Source organism: Copadichromis virginalis, linkage group LG7 (assembly GCF_057382275.1).
Source record: "Copadichromis virginalis isolate Kocher_CV1m ecotype Utaka linkage group LG7, C_Virginalis_male_GT1.1, whole genome shotgun sequence".
Lineage (NCBI taxonomy): Eukaryota > Metazoa > Chordata > Actinopteri > Cichliformes > Cichlidae > Copadichromis > Copadichromis virginalis.
This window is the reverse complement of record NC_140624.1, coordinates 67,433,157-67,451,335: the sequence shown is the minus strand read 5'-3', so window position 1 is coordinate 67,451,335 and position 18,179 is coordinate 67,433,157. Positions and strand designations below refer to the sequence as shown.

At 44.4% G+C, this 18,179-nt stretch overlaps 1 protein-coding gene across 3 annotated transcripts in view; it reads right to left on the bottom strand.

Annotated features, from left to right (window-relative positions):
- Nucleotides 1–17,782, bottom strand: part of cmip (c-Maf inducing protein) — a 45,586-nt gene extending 27,804 nt beyond the window's left edge. Inside the window, exons 1-2 of one of the 3 annotated variants that reach the window (XM_085464898.1) lie at nucleotides 17,296–17,782; nucleotides 16,798–17,144 (exon numbers count right to left, since the gene is read on the bottom strand). In XM_085464898.1, coding sequence (XP_085321024.1) covers nucleotides 16,798–17,121 — 324 coding nt within the window. In that variant the 5' untranslated portion in view covers nucleotides 17,122–17,144; nucleotides 17,296–17,782. Of the gene's footprint in view, nucleotides 1–9,128; nucleotides 9,174–16,797 lie in introns of those variants that run through there. The other 2 variants (XM_085464897.1, XM_085464899.1) reach the window with 2 other exon arrangements.
- Nucleotides 17,783–18,179: the final 397 nt, after the last annotated feature.

Sequence of the window (18,179 nt, the reverse complement as noted above, 5' to 3'; positions counted from 1 at the left end):
TTTTAAAAATGGAAATTATTTGCTCTTCTCAAAGGAAAAATTCTAGATAAAAACCTCAGATGCAAATTTAACGTCGACTAACATTATTTTTCCACACATCTACTTCCTGTTTTACTCCTTTTACTTCCTCATCCAGCGATACTTCCTTCCTTCCTTTCCCCCCTTCCTTCTCATGCTTCTCCTACTTCCTTAAGCTTATTTCTCGCTTCCGTCCTTCAACTCTTTTTTCAGTTCTCCTCACCTTTTGGTATTTTCCTCCCCTTTTAGTCCACAAATCCTCATGTTTTTCATTTGACATATTTCCTATTCATGCCCCCATCCTCTCACTATTTCCCCAATTTACTTCCTTCTCTTGTGTCTTGTTTCCCAACTTGTTTCCCCTTTCCTTGTTTTCATTTCCTAAAGCCTTCCCCATCTCTTAGTTCCTTCACAAAGCCCTCTTCCTACACTTCCTTCACTTAACATCTCATTCTTTACTTTCTCTTTGCTTTCTTTTCTTTCCAACTTCATCCATCTTTAATTTCTCCTCCCTGACTGAATACTTTTGTCCACTTCCTTTTACCTCGACCACCTTTTTCTTTTACAACTCTCCTTCAACATCCTCCACTGCTCCTTTCTCTCTGCCTTCATTTACGACACAATACATTTTTTCCAGATTTCATTCTCATCGGTTATTCATTTACTTTCTAATCCTTCTTCCTTTTCCTTCCTCTGCTTCCTCTTACTTTTTCTCTTCACTGGATTGGAACCATTTCACCTACTTTCACCACCTCCTTTTGACTCCTTTACCTTCTCCTCCCTCTCCCTCACACCTTCCTCTTTTCACTTCATGTTTCTGCTGTTCCACGTAAGTCATATCACTGAGCGTACTGACAACAGATGAGGACAAACAGAGGATATAATGACGCAGGATGTCAGATATGTCACCGTATCTAGAAACACTGAGGAAACTGAGAGAAGTCTGGTTGGAGAAACTTTATTGGCGTCTTGCAGTCAACACCATTTGGTGCACTACACACACTGACAACCGCAGCCCTCCTGCTGGAGACAGATAGCAAGAGGAAAAGCAGGCTTTGGAGGGCTGCACATTTCTTCCTGTTCCTGTCATCGTGCAAACATTACCCTTTCACATCCTGTGTTCCTGCGTGCTCTTATTTACCAATAACAGCCTTTCCCGAGCAGATGGACGTTCAGCGGCGACCCAGATTTGAGGGGCGGCTACGGTAACGGAGAGACCCCCGCTCAGCGTGACCAGCAGGTTGATCACACGCTAACATAAACATGTCACGTGTTCTGTTTAAGGGCTTAGTCACACAGCAGAACTCGTGCAAAGCTGCTCGACTCAAAGCATTAGAGTCACTTCCCTCAACGATAAGCCGCTGCACTTCTCCATTTGCGAAGGAACGAGCAAACCGCAGCTCGTAAACACACCCGCGGCGCACTGTCAACAAGCCGGCCGGCCGGGCCGCCCCAGCGTTTGGTGCGCTGCGGCTTGACACGGTTCCAAGAAACGTTTAGAGTCAAGGAGCGCTTCGGCCTCGCTACAGCAGGAAATGAGGAACCCCTCCAGCAAAGACTTAACGCGGGACGGTGCATGTGGGGGAACAGTGTGTGCACACAGCAGCACCAAACTCACTGAAGGTGTTAATATTTACACGTGTAGCTTAACGCTGCACTTGATTAATGCAACTCGCAGTGTTGCAGCAGAAAGAAGAGCAGAGCTTTGCATGTGCAGGACTGAGGACGGAGACAGAGGGACGTCCACTTCCTGCTTCCAGCATCAAGACGAATCGCATTTAACAAACATGACTGATTCAAGTCGTCATAAATCTTCATCATTTATGTTAATTGTTTTATTTATATAGCAACAAATCCTGGTATTACATTAGATATATATTTGCAGTCTTACAGGTCTTTGATATCCTCTCAGTATACAATATACAAAAATAATAAATTGCTAGTTTAAATAATTTCGAAGACCAAAAAGTCAAAGGAGGAATGTCAGTTTTCCAAAACAACTACACCGGTTTTTACTGCCACATTTGTGCCCCTGAGGCTCGGCTAAAAGCACAAAATGGGTGTAAACATTCTCCACAAACCACAAGTTTTCTTAGAAAAAGAGAGAAAAACGAGCACATTCTCTTCTTTTTCTTCAGTAATATTTAAGTTTACAAGAACAGGAACGGGTTAGTGTCACTTTAAGTTTGGAGCATATGTTTAGAAGTTTTACAAGCCGTTCATTTTAGGACGGGACAGCGACCAGAACATCATCTGTTGCCACATTTTCAAATACAAGCAGATAAAAATAGATCCTGGAAAGCTGTTTCTGATTTATTCCTCACCCTCATTCCTGCGCTAACAGTATGTGGAATGTGCTCAGCACACAAATGATATGATTAGCCTTTAATTTGAAAACTAAAGCGGTATTAGGGAGTGTGTTTAACACCAGCGAGACATCAGGATATACTGACCAAAAAGCAGCAACAACTAAACAAACAGCACAGTAATAATGGGTGTAGCGGTTCCTGGCAGCGGTTCCGTGAGCGGCTCGACTCCGGCTCCAAACGGAACGTTAACCCAAACAAAACTGTAAATCACACTCGAGAAGCTCACATGCACACGCACACGTTGCTGTGACTGTGGAGGAAGGTTGCTGTGGAAAACAGGCCTGCCGTGAGCTGTCGTTATTCCCCGCCGCAGCAGGTCGACGCTCGGTGTTGTGACACACAACAGACCTGAGCGCAGACACGCAGTTACATCAGACAGTGTGAAAAGCGTGGCTGAATATCCTTCTCCTGTTCAGGTATTTAATGGAAATACTGGAGCAGCAGAGCGAGCGATACGTCAGAATGCAGATATGATCGCAGCACGGTTCACTGACAAGTTGTTTAGCAGGTAACATGTAAGACCTGCTTAACTGCACACACAGCATCCCTGCGACAAACTGCAAACTTTCTATCATTGCACCTCGTTACCTGCTGGATGTAGCAGCTATTCCTCACACTAAAGAGTCTAAATACTTTTCATCCACTTTCTTCCGCCTACTCAAGTCATGGTCAGCTGGAGCCTATCCCAGCCGCTGTGGCGCAGGAGGCAGGGTGCACTCTTGTACAGGGCCGCTTTTCACATAATGCCATCTGTATGAATGCACAGGGCTTCACGTGGCACTGAAACTGTCCTGTAGCGACTTTGATTTCTGGCTGAATGTCAGTGCTAAAGCTCCGAAACTGCAGCAGCTTCAACCGTCACCCAGAGAGACTAATGAGTTTGTTGCTGGTTACGTTGTGGAGGAGATGCTACAGTGATCTCTGTAAAGTCAATACACTGAGGTAAATGTGCAGCAGGCTACACACCCTATGAACAAAACCAGCATGTGGATGCCGAACTCAGAGGGCTGTTTATCTTTGGCAGCGCAGAAGTCCTCTGATGACTTCTCCGTCTCTGCAGGTAAAGCAGCAGTGTAACCGAATCCCTTTTTATGGCTCTAATCTAACATGGCAAGTAAGGTAATATCATTAATGACGACAACAACTTAAACACTGATCAAACACATTAGAATTCCAGCCTAACACTTATCTGTAAATATCCTAACACACAGGATTCGAAGCTTCTTTTATGACCTTTTAATGGCATCTGAAGACATGCAGACAAACTGAGGAGTAACGTCATTTCGTATATAAATACGCAGCGATTTAACTGCCTGACAGTCTGTTCTGAACCAACACTCAAATTCACTTTAGCCTTCAAGGTTTTGTTCCCTTGGTGGTGTTTTTGTGTTTTAAGATTAGATTGCGATACTGCCCCTGACGTTGAGGCCATGGCTTCACTGCTCATTGTGGTCTGGTGATGAATGAGCTCAAGACGTCACCAGCAAGAAGGCCAGACAATACATCAGGGGCATCGGGCACCGGTTCTGACCCCCCCAAACACTAAACCAAACTGCTGCAGTCACTTCCTGAATAAAAGCAGTGTTGAAACGCATTCGTCCCTCCACTTTTTTGTTTAAATATATGCTTTTTCAAATCAAGTTGCCATATATTGTGAAAGTGTAGCCTGTGATTTGTTTTTCTGACTCATCAGGTTTCAGGGCTGATTTTTTTCTTATATGAATAAAAATCTTTCATATCAGTGCAGATGATTCAACAACAGGAACATGCTTGGTTGAAGCTTTGTAATTAATGTATTATTAATTCAGAAATACGTACAGTACACAGCACCATCAATGCAACAAACACTACCGAGGTTTTCTTTTGCTTAGTCACTCATTTATTTCTGCTGAAGATGCTCCAAGACCACCACGTGAACTACTTGATCCTGCGTATTCTAAGCATTTGGCGTTGACAGCACAATAATGGGATTTCTTGCCTCCTGCCATTCACAAATAAAAAGGAGGTTAAATAAATCTTGAACGCTACTTTAAATGTTTTCTAAATGTGCGTCACGTTTCCACGTCTCGGTTGAAACTTTGAACCGAGGTCTGCAAATTTTGTCATTAGACGGCGAGCGTGAGGCTCTGGATGGGCAGCTTTTTGTCACTCCAGCTGTTCACGTCCACAGCGGAGCATAATGTAAAGTAATGGCAGATGAGGTCAAAAGGCACCAATGAGAGGAGGGCAGTGTGTTCATTTTAAAGGCGTCACGTGTGACTCCTGCTTCCCACACGGCACCGTAGCCCCAGTATTGTTTTCGTCAGCCTCCTCTTTGCCAGCTCGTCCTCCACATCTGCAGACGACACTCATCGCTTCTATGAGTTTGACACAAACTTGTTCATGAGGTCACGTGACCTACAACTCGACGAACAAATGCTTGTTTGGTCGTCATTCTGTATGCATGCGTGCTTTTCTTACTGTTCTGGTTTCTGCAGCCAAAAACAACACAAAGAAGCAACAGCTGTTTAGAATGGAAAAACTGATTTTTTTCCTTTTCCTGGGCTTTTAACCAGACTTCTCACCAGTCATTTCATCTGATGTTGGCTCCAAATAGCTAGGGTCACTGCTGACGGTAAAATACTGCAATCTTAATGCACTCCAGAGTTTTTTTTCCCCCTCATTAAAAACACATGCTTATTTTTACATTATTCTTTTTTTTTTTTATTTAGCCAGAGAACACTGTACGAGCGAGGTAAAGAGATGCAGAGAGTAAACTCAGAGGCAGTTTATTAATCAAAGAAATGACTGGCTTGTCTCTGGTTAGTCTATCAATCTGCCTATTGGTCCGTATCAATACATTTAGCCGTTTTACTGTCTTGTTTTATTAGATACAGCACAAGGAATCCAGGCTACAAAGCACAAACTCTGCATCAGCACCTTCACACGATGCACGGATACGTTGGCTGATTTATTTGCACTCGCTTCCTTTCATCTCAGTGTGGGAGTCTTTACTGCATGCTCCTGTCATTTACCGTCACATTGAATCCACTTTTGCCTGCTGTTACTATGTTCCACACACACGTGAAGCTGGAGACGGATGAATAAAGTTAAAAAACAACACGTGCATTAAATCACACGACCGTTTAAGAGAGGATGAAGTCGATGAAAATGTCATCTGAACTTTTCTTTTTCAAACTTTGGGCAGTTCAGTCAAAAACTGCCGCAAATGAAAAGAAAAAACACTGCCGGGGTAGCAGAAACAGCTCCAACCTGCTGACTCTTTGGTGTTAGCCTCTTCAGTGTTACATTAGTCCTCAGTCACGCAGGGATCTGCCCCCTGTTGGAAAAATGCACATTCCCTATCCGGTTGGGGAGTGGTTGCTAGAGGTCGCTAGCAACCAGTGTTGCCAACTTAGCGACTACATTTAGTGAGTTTTCAGACCCCCTTAGCAAAAATTTTCTAAAAAGCGACTAGCGACAAATCTGGCGACTTTTGCTGGTGTTACTGGAGACTTATAACGACTTTCTGACGTGAAAGCAAGTATCGCTCTCACACTCAACAAGCACGGGTGCTGCCGTGGGCACCTCGCCCTTACCAAAGGCAGCAGATAGTCCTCAGGCAGCAGTCCCCCCCCAGCTGCCATCAGAGTTCACCCCTACACGTTCAAACCGCTAATGAACGGTGCATTAGCGAAGCCGCTGCTCCCGCGCTGATTGTAATGCAGGGTGGGAGCAGCAGTAAATGTACAGTTTTCTTTGTCTAAAATAAATCAACTCCATCTTGTACATCCGATTTCAACTAACGCTGTTCTGGTGAGGTTTGCTATGACCATTTTGATTGTTAATGTAGTTTGTTAACAACGCTATGGTTAAAAATAGTCTTCTTTCACTGTTACTTTTTGTGGATCAAAAGTTTTAAAACTACTTCATCATCATCATCATCATTTATTTATTTATATAGCACTTTAAAAACACACCTGGTAGACCAAAGTGCTGTACAATACTAATATGCACATAGTAATAGACATAGTAATAAAGTTAAAAAACAATAAAAAAATAAAAATAAAAATAAAAAAATAAAAAAATAAATAAAATAAAATAAAAATGTCAGTTACCCACAGAGTTAAAAGCCAGGGAATAAAAATAGGTTTTTAATAAAGACTTAACTGGCACTGATGCAGCCTGTCTAATATGGAGAGGAAGGTTATTCCAAAGCATCGGCGCTGCAACAGAGAACGCTCGGTCTCCTCTAAGTTTCAGCCGTGTCTTTGGGACCGAAAGCAGCAACTGCTCAGCTGACCGAAGGGAACGAGTGGGGACGTGGGGCTTCAACAAGTCAGACAAATAAACAGGTGCCAGACCATTTAGAGATTTAAACGCCAATAAAAGGACTTTAAAACGGATCCTGAATTCAATTGGAAGCCAGTGTAAAGAGGCCAAAATCAGAGTGATGTGATCAAATTTTCTTCTACCAGTTAAAAATCGTGCCGCAGCATTTTGCACTAATTGCAAGCGTGACAAAGTGCCCTGCCCAACCCCTGTTAAAAGAGAATTACAATAATCTAAACGTGAGGTAATAAAGGCATGAATAACGCTTTCCAAGTCACGCTTGGAAAGAAAGGGCTTAACCTTCGATAAACGTCTGAGGTGATAAAATGCTGATTTTACCACCCCGTTTACATGGTCATCAAAGGTGAGTGCAGAATCAATTTTAACTCCGAGATTTGTGATCGAACTCTTTAGTTGGGAAGTCAAAGCTGCAAGATCAACATCCAGAGTATGAGAAGAACGATTTGGGCCAAATAAAATTGCTTCTGTCTTCCGATCATTAAAATTTAAAAAGTTGTTTGCCATCCATGCTTTGACATCAGTAAGGCAGTCAAGCAGAGGTCCAGTTGGGAGACTATCAGAATGACTAAGAGGTAAGTAGAGCTGGCAGTCATCTGCGTATAGATGGAATGGCACTTTATGCCTTCGGAAAATCGCGCCAAGGGGCAAGAGGTACAATGAAAACAATAACGGCCCAAGAATAGATCCCTGTGGAACACCCCAAAGCAGAGGGGCCACAGAGGATGAAGCCGACCCCAACTTAACACAAAATGTCCTATTTAAAAGATAGGACTTTAACCACAAAAGTGCCGAACCAGTAATTCCCACACCGTGCTGTAAGCGGGAGATCAGCAAATCATGATCCACAGTGTCAAATGCAGCTGTCATGTCCAACAAGACCAGCACTGCATATTTACCACGGTCTGTCGTTATCAGGATGTCATTCATAACTTTTACGAGGGCTGTCTCCGTGCTGTGGAATGGCTTAAAGCCGGACTGAAAGATTTCTGACAATTTAGAGTCATTCAAGTAGTCCATCAACTGAGTATAAACAATCCTTTCCAGAATCTTACTAAGAAAGGGAAGCTTAGAGATCGGTCTAAAATTTGATATGACTGAACTATCTAAGCCTGGTTTCTTAAGTAAAGGATGTATGACTGCATGCTTAAATTCCCTAGGTACTTGACCAGACAAAAGACTAGTATTAATAATGTTCAGAATATGTGGTCCGATGATAGGAAATACCTTTTTAAGAAAACGGGGAGGAACAACGTCATTTGGAGAGCCACACGGTTTAGCATTCAACACAAGTTTCTCTAAATCAGATAAAACAATTGGTAGAAAAGCAGAGAACAGACTTGAGCAAGAACCATGCATGGCTGGGTCAGCAATAGGTAGAGTCGGAGGTCTCAAACTAGCAACCTTTTCCACAAAATAATTAAGAAACTTATTGCACATAACCGCAGAAGAGTGCAAAAGAATATAGCCTTCCGGATTAAGTACAGAATTTATAGTGTTATATAGAACACGAAGGTATTGCGAGCTGGCAGCAATAAGTTGAGAAAAATAGGAGTGCTTGGCAGCCTTTACTGCTCTCTGATAGACTTTCCAGCTAGTCTTAAGAGCTTCCATAGAGACGCACAGCCTATCTTTTTTCCACCATCTTTCACATCTTCTACATTCTTTTCTAGCGGCTCTGGTAAAATCAGTTAGCCAAGGACTAGCCTTTGGCTTGCATTGTCTGAATATAAAAGGAGCGACAGCGTCGAGGACAGATTTACAAGCAGAATCCAAACAAGAAACTAATCCATCTGAGATGGACAACTCAGGAGGATAAGAAATAAATTGGTCAAACAATATGGAAAACCGCTCGGCAGTATCTGAGCCAAAAGCACGATAACATCGAGCAGGTACAGCACGCTTAAGAACAGGATTAAAAAGAACAATATCACATAAAATAGGCATATGGTCAGAGAACACCGCATCCTCGACAAGTACGTTTTGGACAGATAAACCATGTGATAAAACCAAGTCCAGTGTGTGACCACGTTCTTGAGTGGTACCTTTAACAGACTGAATAAAGTTAAAAGAGTTCACTAAGTCCAGAAAGTCCTTAGCCAGGGGCTTCCCCGGGCAGCAGACGTGTATATTAAAATCACCAAGTAAAAGGATCTGGTCATACCGTGATGCACAGTCAGCAAGAAACTCTGAGAACTCGGATAAAAACTTCTTGTTATATTTTGGGGGCCGATAAACAATCGCACACAACAGCGAAGACGAGTGGCCCAGTTCACACAAACAGAGTTCAAAACTGGTGTGGCGTGTTGATGGGGATAGCTGCTTAAAGTCAAGATGTGCCTTAAAAACAACAGCTAGCCCTCCTCCGCGACCAGAAACTCTCGGAACACTAAAAAAAGGCACTTAACTCACCGGGTGGAATCCAAGTTTCAGTCAAGCAAAGAAAATCCAGTGCATGGGAAGCAAAAAATTCCTTCAAAATGAATGGCTTATTTGCCACCGATCTGGCGTTAATTAATCCCAACCTGAGAGGAATTGGCTCGGGAGCTTCCGAGGCAGCAACAACCAGATCCACAGGTCGGAGGTTTGTTTGGTCCACTCCACGCCAACGCAGATGTCGGAGAGGAGAGGGTTTTGCAGAACCCTTCTCGAGAGATCCCACAACAGGAACCAAGCAGGAGTCCACCGGGTCCAAAGCACGCAACGGCACCAAGAGTAGCGGGCAGGATCGACAAATTGAGCGAAGCTCATGAGGAAAACAAGAGATCCTGAGTCTCAGTTTGACAAGGCTGTAATGATAGTTGCTATTGTTGAAGCTACCCACAGGGGGCGCTCTGGAATCAATAAGATATACAGAATAGAAGAAGAAGTGATCGTGGTAGAGGGAATAATAAACAGCTAGCTGAAGCTAGCACCAGGAGCAATTCTTGATGTTTTATTCACAGAGGAATAAGAACATTACAAAGGCGACCTCCACGGTTACCTCGTCTCCTGCGTCGCTTCCGCACATCCAGTGGCAATGGTAAGGAGCGCCAGTGAGGTGGCACTCAAAAAAGAAACTCCGCCAGTGCCTATTTCGGGTCACCAATTATGCAAATTAGGCGATGAGGTCATTTAGCAACTTCTAGCGACTTTTAGGACAGCCAATAGTGATTTTCCTTATTGCTAGCAACTGATGCTGCACTGAGAACCTCCTCACAATGGTTTTGGCCACCAGCAGCACTCATGGTCTGGTTGTAAACTTGGGTAAACTACTCAAACAGCGCTACGGTGAAAAGTGTGATGGAAACGTGTTAATGAAAAACTTAGGCTGAGGAAAACTTGACAGCTCAGTGAGTTAACTTAAAGACAGCTGCTACACAAAGCTATGCTAGTACGGAAAGTATAACATGAACAATCCATTAGCTCTTGCTTGTTATCTTGTGACACATTTGTGCATCAGCCACTAAATCATGCAAACGATTAGACAATGCGCTGCTGTGTGACATCAGAGAAAGCTTAAAATGCAAACGGGCGGGGGGGGATGTAAATTTCAGTTGAGGTGGAAAACAAGTTTCACAGCGTTTGGCTACAGAAAAGCACTGTGTGCAACTTCCCACTGCCCGAACTGACTACAGCTTCTTTTTTTTCTTCCCCAGCTGCCTTAAAACAGCCCACAGTTTTCCTGAAAGACACGACTAAAAACAATAGAGAATAACTGCTGCTTGGCTGCAGTCTACATTCTTTTTTCTCCCTCCTGACAAACTCTGTCGTTTGGTTTTCTCTGTTTTCCTTCACTTTATCCATCACTCGCTGACACACATAACAAGGCAGAATAAGGGGAACGAGTCCAATTCCAATCCATTCTAAATATCATAAATCAATATGGCAGGGAGCACCATCATTCCTGACTCCAAGTCAGATCTTTGCCTAATGGCTGCATTGTTCAAACACAGACTGGGAGGATCCGTTTTTTAAAGTATGAACACGTATGGTGGCCTGTCAGGGAGGTCTGCTCAGACCTGTTTGGGACTCTCTTGCCATTTTGTATTATCAGAACTGCAAAAACAAGATCCTTCTGCTTTTGGGAGCAAAACATGTGACCAGCTGATCTGGATGTATACTTTTATCCTCTACTCTCCTGCACAAGCTTTCTTCACCACCTTCAGAGTAAAAGCTTCAGGATTGGCAGCGGTCACGTGGTTAGCAGCGTCACCGCACAGCAAAAAGGATCTGGGCCCAAAACTGCCGGCCAGCTGGAGGCCTTGCTGTGTGGAGTTAGCATGTCCCAGTGCCTCGGTGGCTTCTCTAAAAGTACTCCAGCTTCCTGCCACAGACCAAACACGGACTTCTTAGGTTAATCGCCGATTCTAAATTGGACACAGCTGTGGATGCAAGCCAGGTGTAGAGCTTAAAGATGGTACGATATGTTGCTGCGTGAAAAGGAGTGCAAAACTTTTAAACTTTTAAGGAAAAATCCAATTAAAAGTTCAGGATTTTCAGTCCTGCAGTTCAAGACTGCGTCTGGATGTAATCAAATCTATCGCTGCAGAAGCATCTCTGAAAACAGGGGCACATTTAAAATGGTTCAAGATATCACTTTTGAGGCTAGAGCAGAGTTTCCTGTCTTTGTACAAATCATAACCAATCAGCTGCTGCTTAGACCTACTTTAGAGATGGTGGAGATAGGTGGCTTGGCGTTGAGGCCTGCTCTATGAAGTTGAATGACGCATTAAGCAACCACATCAGGAAGTCTAGCTGACTTTTCTTTCCTTTTTTTAAAGAAACTAGGGGAGTTCTAACAGCTGGGCTGAAACTAAAAGCATCAGTGATGTGACACTTTTAAAAACAATTTCTGTCCTGAAAATGAAAACTAGAATACTATGAACGCATATTTTCTCAATGTATAATCAGCAGCTAATTGCTGTTTTCTAATTAGTGAAATGTAATCATGTTTACCTTTAAACTTTTACACTGTAAAATGGATCTGAGTGCAGCAGAATAGGTCCTCTTTAGGAGTTTTGGAATTGGGCTTGCTTCACTCATGGAGGTGAATCATTTATATTGTCAGTGTAAAGCTACAGCAGGTCCTAATACTTCTTTACTGTGAGCCTGACTCTGTGTTAAGAGCTCTGTTAGCATCTCACTAACAGCTGCTGAGCTGCACACCCACAGCTCCGTGCAGTGCAGTTGTGTCGTCGAGGATCAGTTTGATCTACGTCTTCTTTAAAGATGCAGCTCTGCGCCGTTTCTTCTGTGCTCCCTCAAGTGTGAAACTTCCACGCCTCCCACTCGTCCCACACGTGACACTGCTGGACACCTCGGCGTGAAGGAGTTAGGTGTTACAACTCAAAGTTAATCCGAAGTGTAACACGTTCAGCAAGGTGACAATAACACACGGGCTCATCCACACAGTGACTGAGAATAACAGGCACGTGTTTTCATTAATGTGAAACCTGTTTGTGCGACTTCAGCCGCTCACACTTTAGGATTCGCCACACAGCAAATCACCTGAAACCACCTACAAGACTAGTTTTCTCTTAGAGAAACAGGACGTCCCTCAGGTCTGCCTCTGTCCTTTTGTTTGTTCTTCAGACACTTAAAAATGACTAAAAATGTCATTTACAACATTTTTGGTCATCTTTTGCAGTCTTTTTGAGGCTGTGGTCATTTTTCATCTTTTACGGTCCTTTTTGCTCTTTTGTCGCGTGTTCGTGCAGTCATTTTGAGCGCATTTGTGTTCATTTTCCATCTTTTGTTGTTGTTTTTTCTCGTTCCATCAAGGAAACATGGTCTCCAACGCTCCGACTCAATCAGTCCAGCACAATGCTGTGAAAAAATAAAGTTCCATGTAACCAGTTTATCTGTTCTAAAAGTGACATCATGGGTCACACCAACGCACACCAAGATAGATCAGCGATGTTGCTTCTTGCTAAATATTTCACCTATAAGGACATGCGAGATAGCGATTCTTAAATGCCAAGTTCAACCTCACCATCTAAAATGAACCCAAAATAATCAGGTTCCTTTCATCTCTCGCCTTTTGTGAGCGAGACGTGATATAGGAAGTGCTTTCCTGCACTTTGCAGCCTTCTTACATAAATGTGATGTAGGTTATGCTTCTGAGCACAGCCGTGGCAGGAAGGTCTGTCGAAGCAAGGAATGAAAAGTGAGTCACAACCCTCCCTCCTGCTACTCAGCGAGAGACAGAAAAAGCATTTAACAGATGAGTGAAAGCCTAAGCGACTGCAACTGTCTACACTTGTGTACGCATGAGAAGGATTTTAGAAAAATGGCAACCACTTTAATTTAATTCAGGTGAAACCCTCTTGGCAGCGGCGCTCAGTTTCACAGAGCTTTTTGTCCTCACAATCATCTCGGTTATTTGCAGAGCGTGGGGATGTTGTTGGAGACGCAGAGTCGACGCTCTGTGGAAGCAGCCCTGCTGGAAGAGCGCAGAGCAAATGGGTCAGCATTGTTCGTCGGCCCACATACCGGCTCCGCTTGACGCTGGGCACAAAAACTCCACTGAGGACGTGCACATTCACGCTCCCGGCCTGAATAAAACCCTGTTTGCTCAGATTTCAGCCTCTACGGGGGCAAAGAATAGGAGACGGCTCGCAGGCGCACCGCTGCTGCATGAGGATTTCTGAATAAACGCCACATGTGACATAATTCAAAGCAGCATTAACGTCACACGGTAGATTTCCTGAAACGAAGCAGGCTAACAGACATTTTGTGATAAATGACACCACTTGGTATTTGCAGTATGGTAAGAAAATATGCGGTGCTGAGTGAAGGGCTGTTTGTTGCTGAGCGATTTACAGGATAACATATGAGACATCAGCCAATAAGCTTCTAATATGTCATATTAAAACAGACGACACAGCATGCAGTCAGGAGGTTTGTCAGAGCAGGACAGAAATGTCCAAACTGAACTGACTTCTAGTTTGCAGTTTTAAAAGATTCAATCAGAAAATTATTGTTTTTTAATGCTTTTGAAAATAAAACTAAAAAGATTGCATGAAAAGGTGGAGGCTTAACTGATACCTGCAGGTTGTTTTTGCATTCTCAGCTGCAATAGTTTCACGACTAGTGTTCACAAAGCACGAGGGTCACAGACAATGACAATGACCCCTCAGTGTGGTTATTTTTAATCAGTATTCTGACGCATATCCAGACCCACCCAAGCAGAGATGCCCAGACCTCCTCCAGCTCCTCTGGGGTGGACACTGAGGTGTTCCCAAGCCAGTTGAGGGACACCTGTCCAGCGTGTCCCGGGTCTCCTCCCAGCTACAGGTGCCCACAACACCTCACCTACGAGGCCTCCAGGAGGCATCTTAGTCTGATGCCTCTGCTTGATCCCTTCGATATGATAACGATACATGGACTGAACCCATTTACGCACATTCATATAGGCACTTCTTTTCTCCATCTAGCTGCTTACTGTCTAACATTCAGACTCCAATCAATGCATCAAGGGCAACTCGGGGTTCAGTTTCTTGCCCAGGGATACTTTGCCACGTACACTAGAGCAACCAAGGAATTGGCTCACCAATCCTGCGATTAGTAGATGGCCTGCTCTACCTGCTGAGCCACAGCCAGCCCATTATGGAGCACCTGAAAGGCCGAGCTCCTCACCCCATCTCTAAGGCTGAGCCCAGTACAGAGTGTACTACACATTTATAAAAACCGTTAGTTTTTCATTTTCAAATATTTTTTGATTTCAAGTGTTGTTTAAATGTCTTTGTTATCTTTAAATTAATATATACAAGATATTGGATAATATGGTAAATGGCCTGTATTTATATAGCGCTTTACTGGTCCCTAAGCACCCCAAAGCGCTTTACACATCCAGTCATCCACCCATCCACACACACATTCACACACTGGTGATGGCAGCCACGTTGTAGCCACAGCCAGCCTGGGGCGCACTGACAGAGGCACCCCAGGGTTGTTGGAACTTTACAATTTGCAAAGTCAAAAACCGAAGAAATCCCCCCCACACACCTCCCAGCTACTAAATTATAGTTTATACAATTACTTCAAACTGCAAACATTTTCTGAAGTTATCAGCAGATTTTAAAGAAACATCTGCTATGGCTTTACATCCAAAATACCAACAAAATATCAATTTAAATTAAAATAATTCAAGTGGGGCCAATATAGCAGCGCTCTATCAGTATCTGCATTTATAACAGCTGATAAATGAAAATGTAAAAAGTAAAGAAGAGATGAAAGAAACACCCTTCAGCCATGTTGTAAGTGTTGATGTTACATCTTTTGCCCACCAGGGGGCACTCTGCAACTTCCCTGTCAGGAACAGAGGGAAGTTTATGTGACAGTAAAATTATTTTTTTAACTGCATTGATCAAAATATCTTAATTACTGGTAAATATCTGCACATAACAAATGTTGGGAAAATGTGTTCGCGATTTGTGTCTTGCAAAGAAAAGAAAAGGACAACATATCATTTCATCATCATACATCAGTACCGTTCTTACAAATCTTGTATTTGAGGCTACAATGAATAAATAATGATAATTACAAAAAAAATATGGGATGTATTTTTGTGTAATCCCACTTTGAACCACAAGATGGCACTGGGTATTTAACCTGGCACACCGTTAAGGACATATTCATATTGGTGCCCTGGAAAGGGGCAACTCTGATGTTAACAGTAACGTGGTAACTTTGAATTAACCGCAATAATTGCTTCTGCAGAGGCTGGTTACACAAATAACTACGGAGTCGTTATCAAAAGAGCTGCACGTTATTTTTCTATTAATCAGCTAGTTTCATGATACCTCATCCTGTAAATGAAAACACTTGCATATAACCCCTGATTCCTCGCACATATCTCAGGGTGTCACGGACTTGCTGTGTTACGCCCATGAGATAATGCAAAAAGGCGACCAACAATCAGTGTAAGGCAAAAGTTGAGCCGTGACGTATATATATATATCCATTTTCCCTGAAAGCTCTACGATTTCTCGAATGTGATATTTTGCATGAATTCAGAAAGTCATCAACTATATCGGAAAGTCTTTTCTGAAATAATAACAGCTGCCAAGGTGTTGCACACTGCAGCAAGCAGTTCTGCAAACTCCTCCAGCGTGGGTGTGATAGGCAGACGTCCAAAGGGCCTTTAACAAGGTGTGCTGATAAAACACGCTTTGAGGAAAATGTCACGAGATGATAACAACAGAAGGGGGAAATCACAGGGTTTAATTGTTCTGCTAACAATTACAACTGATCCCTACTGACGCGGGTCCTGTTGCAGTTAATGCTGTAATTACAGAGTGTGTGATTCCTCCAGGCTCTTCAGCTCCTAAAATAATGGCCATGTTGTTTCTTTTGAAAGGGGGAAGCTGCTGGATTTCCTCCTTTATGTCTACTGGTTAAACAATCCCATTAGATCCCATCCAGGTCTGTTTTCATTGGCTCAATCAGCTGATTACCAGGACCTATAGGCCTGCACATCCGCAGAGGAAAGAGCCTCCATGTGATCACATGACCAAAGAGACGTCACCCCGTCAGAGCATCCTCTTTCTCTTGGCCTCCCTCTGACAGGCAGGAAGCAGCAGCGCTTTGTTTGGTCAGGTTGCTGGAGTAGACCTTCAGCTGGTTTCATGTTACACACCTAAAGCCTAAACCCCCCTCCCCCACAGATGGCTTTTATTCCAACACATTAAAGGAAGAAGATCTTAGCTGTTAATATTTAAAACCCAAACGCAACAACCCCTCCCGGAGTCAAAGGACGAGCTCAAAGCGAGAGAGAGGCACCTGGGAAGCCGGCAGGGTCCCGGGAAGGTGAGGAGAAGTGATGGAGGCGTGGCGGGGAGGGGTTCCAGATTAGGAGCAGGAGGGAAAGCAGTGACAGGCTGCCTTCTTCCAACTGCGTCAACAGCAGACTGTGCGTAATCTGGGTGCGCGTTCAGACACGAAAAGGCAAACAGCAAAACTGGAATGTGAAACGCAGCATATTATGAGGAAAGTGTGTGTGTGTGTGTGTGTGTGTGTGTGTGTGTGTGTGTGTGTGTGTGTGTGTGTGTGTGTGTGTGTGTGTGTGTGTGTGTGTGAGAGCCGGAAGGTTCCTTACCGTGGCCGAAGTCAGGCTGCTGTCCGCGAGCGTGAGGTGATGCGGCTCCCATCTCCGCAGGAACTTGGAGGTGAGGATCTTGCTGAGGAAGGTGCGGGGGTGTTTGACCACGCACACCTGGATGTCCCCCTCATGGAGCAGCTTGTATCGCATCCCGCTGCTGCTGCAGTGATGCAGGGACCTCTTGCACGGCCCCGCGCCCAGCTTCGTGTTGTTATTGCTCTCCGACATGTCCGCCAGCAGAGGCTTGTTCTCCTCGCACTGGTAGAACTGATTGTTGTGCGGCTCGCTGCCTTCAACGCCGCCGCCGCTGGTGAAATCCATAGTTGTCTGTAATCCAACAGTTTCTGCTCTCAAGGAGGGGAGAGTGAGCGCGTCGCCACGACACGACAATCCGACATGAATATGTAAAAAACCAATATTAATAATAATAATTTTTTTTTAAAAATGAGGTCGTTCAGATCGAGCTTGGGGGTGGGGGGTGAGGGGGGTACCTACCTACCAACCAACTGCTACAACACGACCTCGGTTACTGTAGACAGGCGCAGAAACGCCACCGATCAGTGTCTCAAGGCAGGAGATCCAGATGTGGGGAGATTTTCGTGACACACTGCAAATAATCCACCATTTTCCTCCCCGCACAATGCCCCATAAATTGTCTCCACGGTGCGCGTCTCGCCTCCCCCTCCACCACCGCCACCAACGAGCTACTCAATATGTTAGGGCCATGGCCTTATCCATTCCGTCCGCCCTGGCTCCAAACGCAATAATCCACAGCGAGAAACGTGCGGGATTCACGAGGAAACGGGACGAGTATCCAATGGCGGCGACCGTGGGCTCCTCCGTGGGATTTTGTGGTCATTACAAGCTAACTGGCACGGTTTCCTTTTATTCAGTCTTTTCCCCCTATCTTGGTGTAAAGCAGCCAGCACTCTCCGGCAGCGCCGAGCCGATTGGTCCTCGCTCGTTCATGTGACACCGGACTGACGTCAATGGGGAGGTGAGCGGATGAGCCGTGTGTCTTTTGCGCTTGAGTGTCTGCCGAGGGCGCACGCTCGAGCTTCGCTCACCCTCCTCCCCCGTGCGCGCAGAAAAATGGAGGAGGGCGCAGCGACTTCAGGCGAATCCTCATTTTCTTTTCCCAGTTCTGAGGAAATGATGCAGCGTCGTCACTTTCCAGGGAAGGAAAAGACGATCGCTGGCGGGCTGATGCGTGCAGGCGACGGGCAGTTTACACAGCTCCGAGCTGCTGATCGAAATCTGCCCCCACAGCCAGATTAGATGCATCTGCCATTTGCAAAGGCAGAGGTTCGTTTTCTGTGGCTCTCAGAGACAACTTTGTGAACAGAAATGGGGAACAGAAAGGAAAGGGATTGATTTTT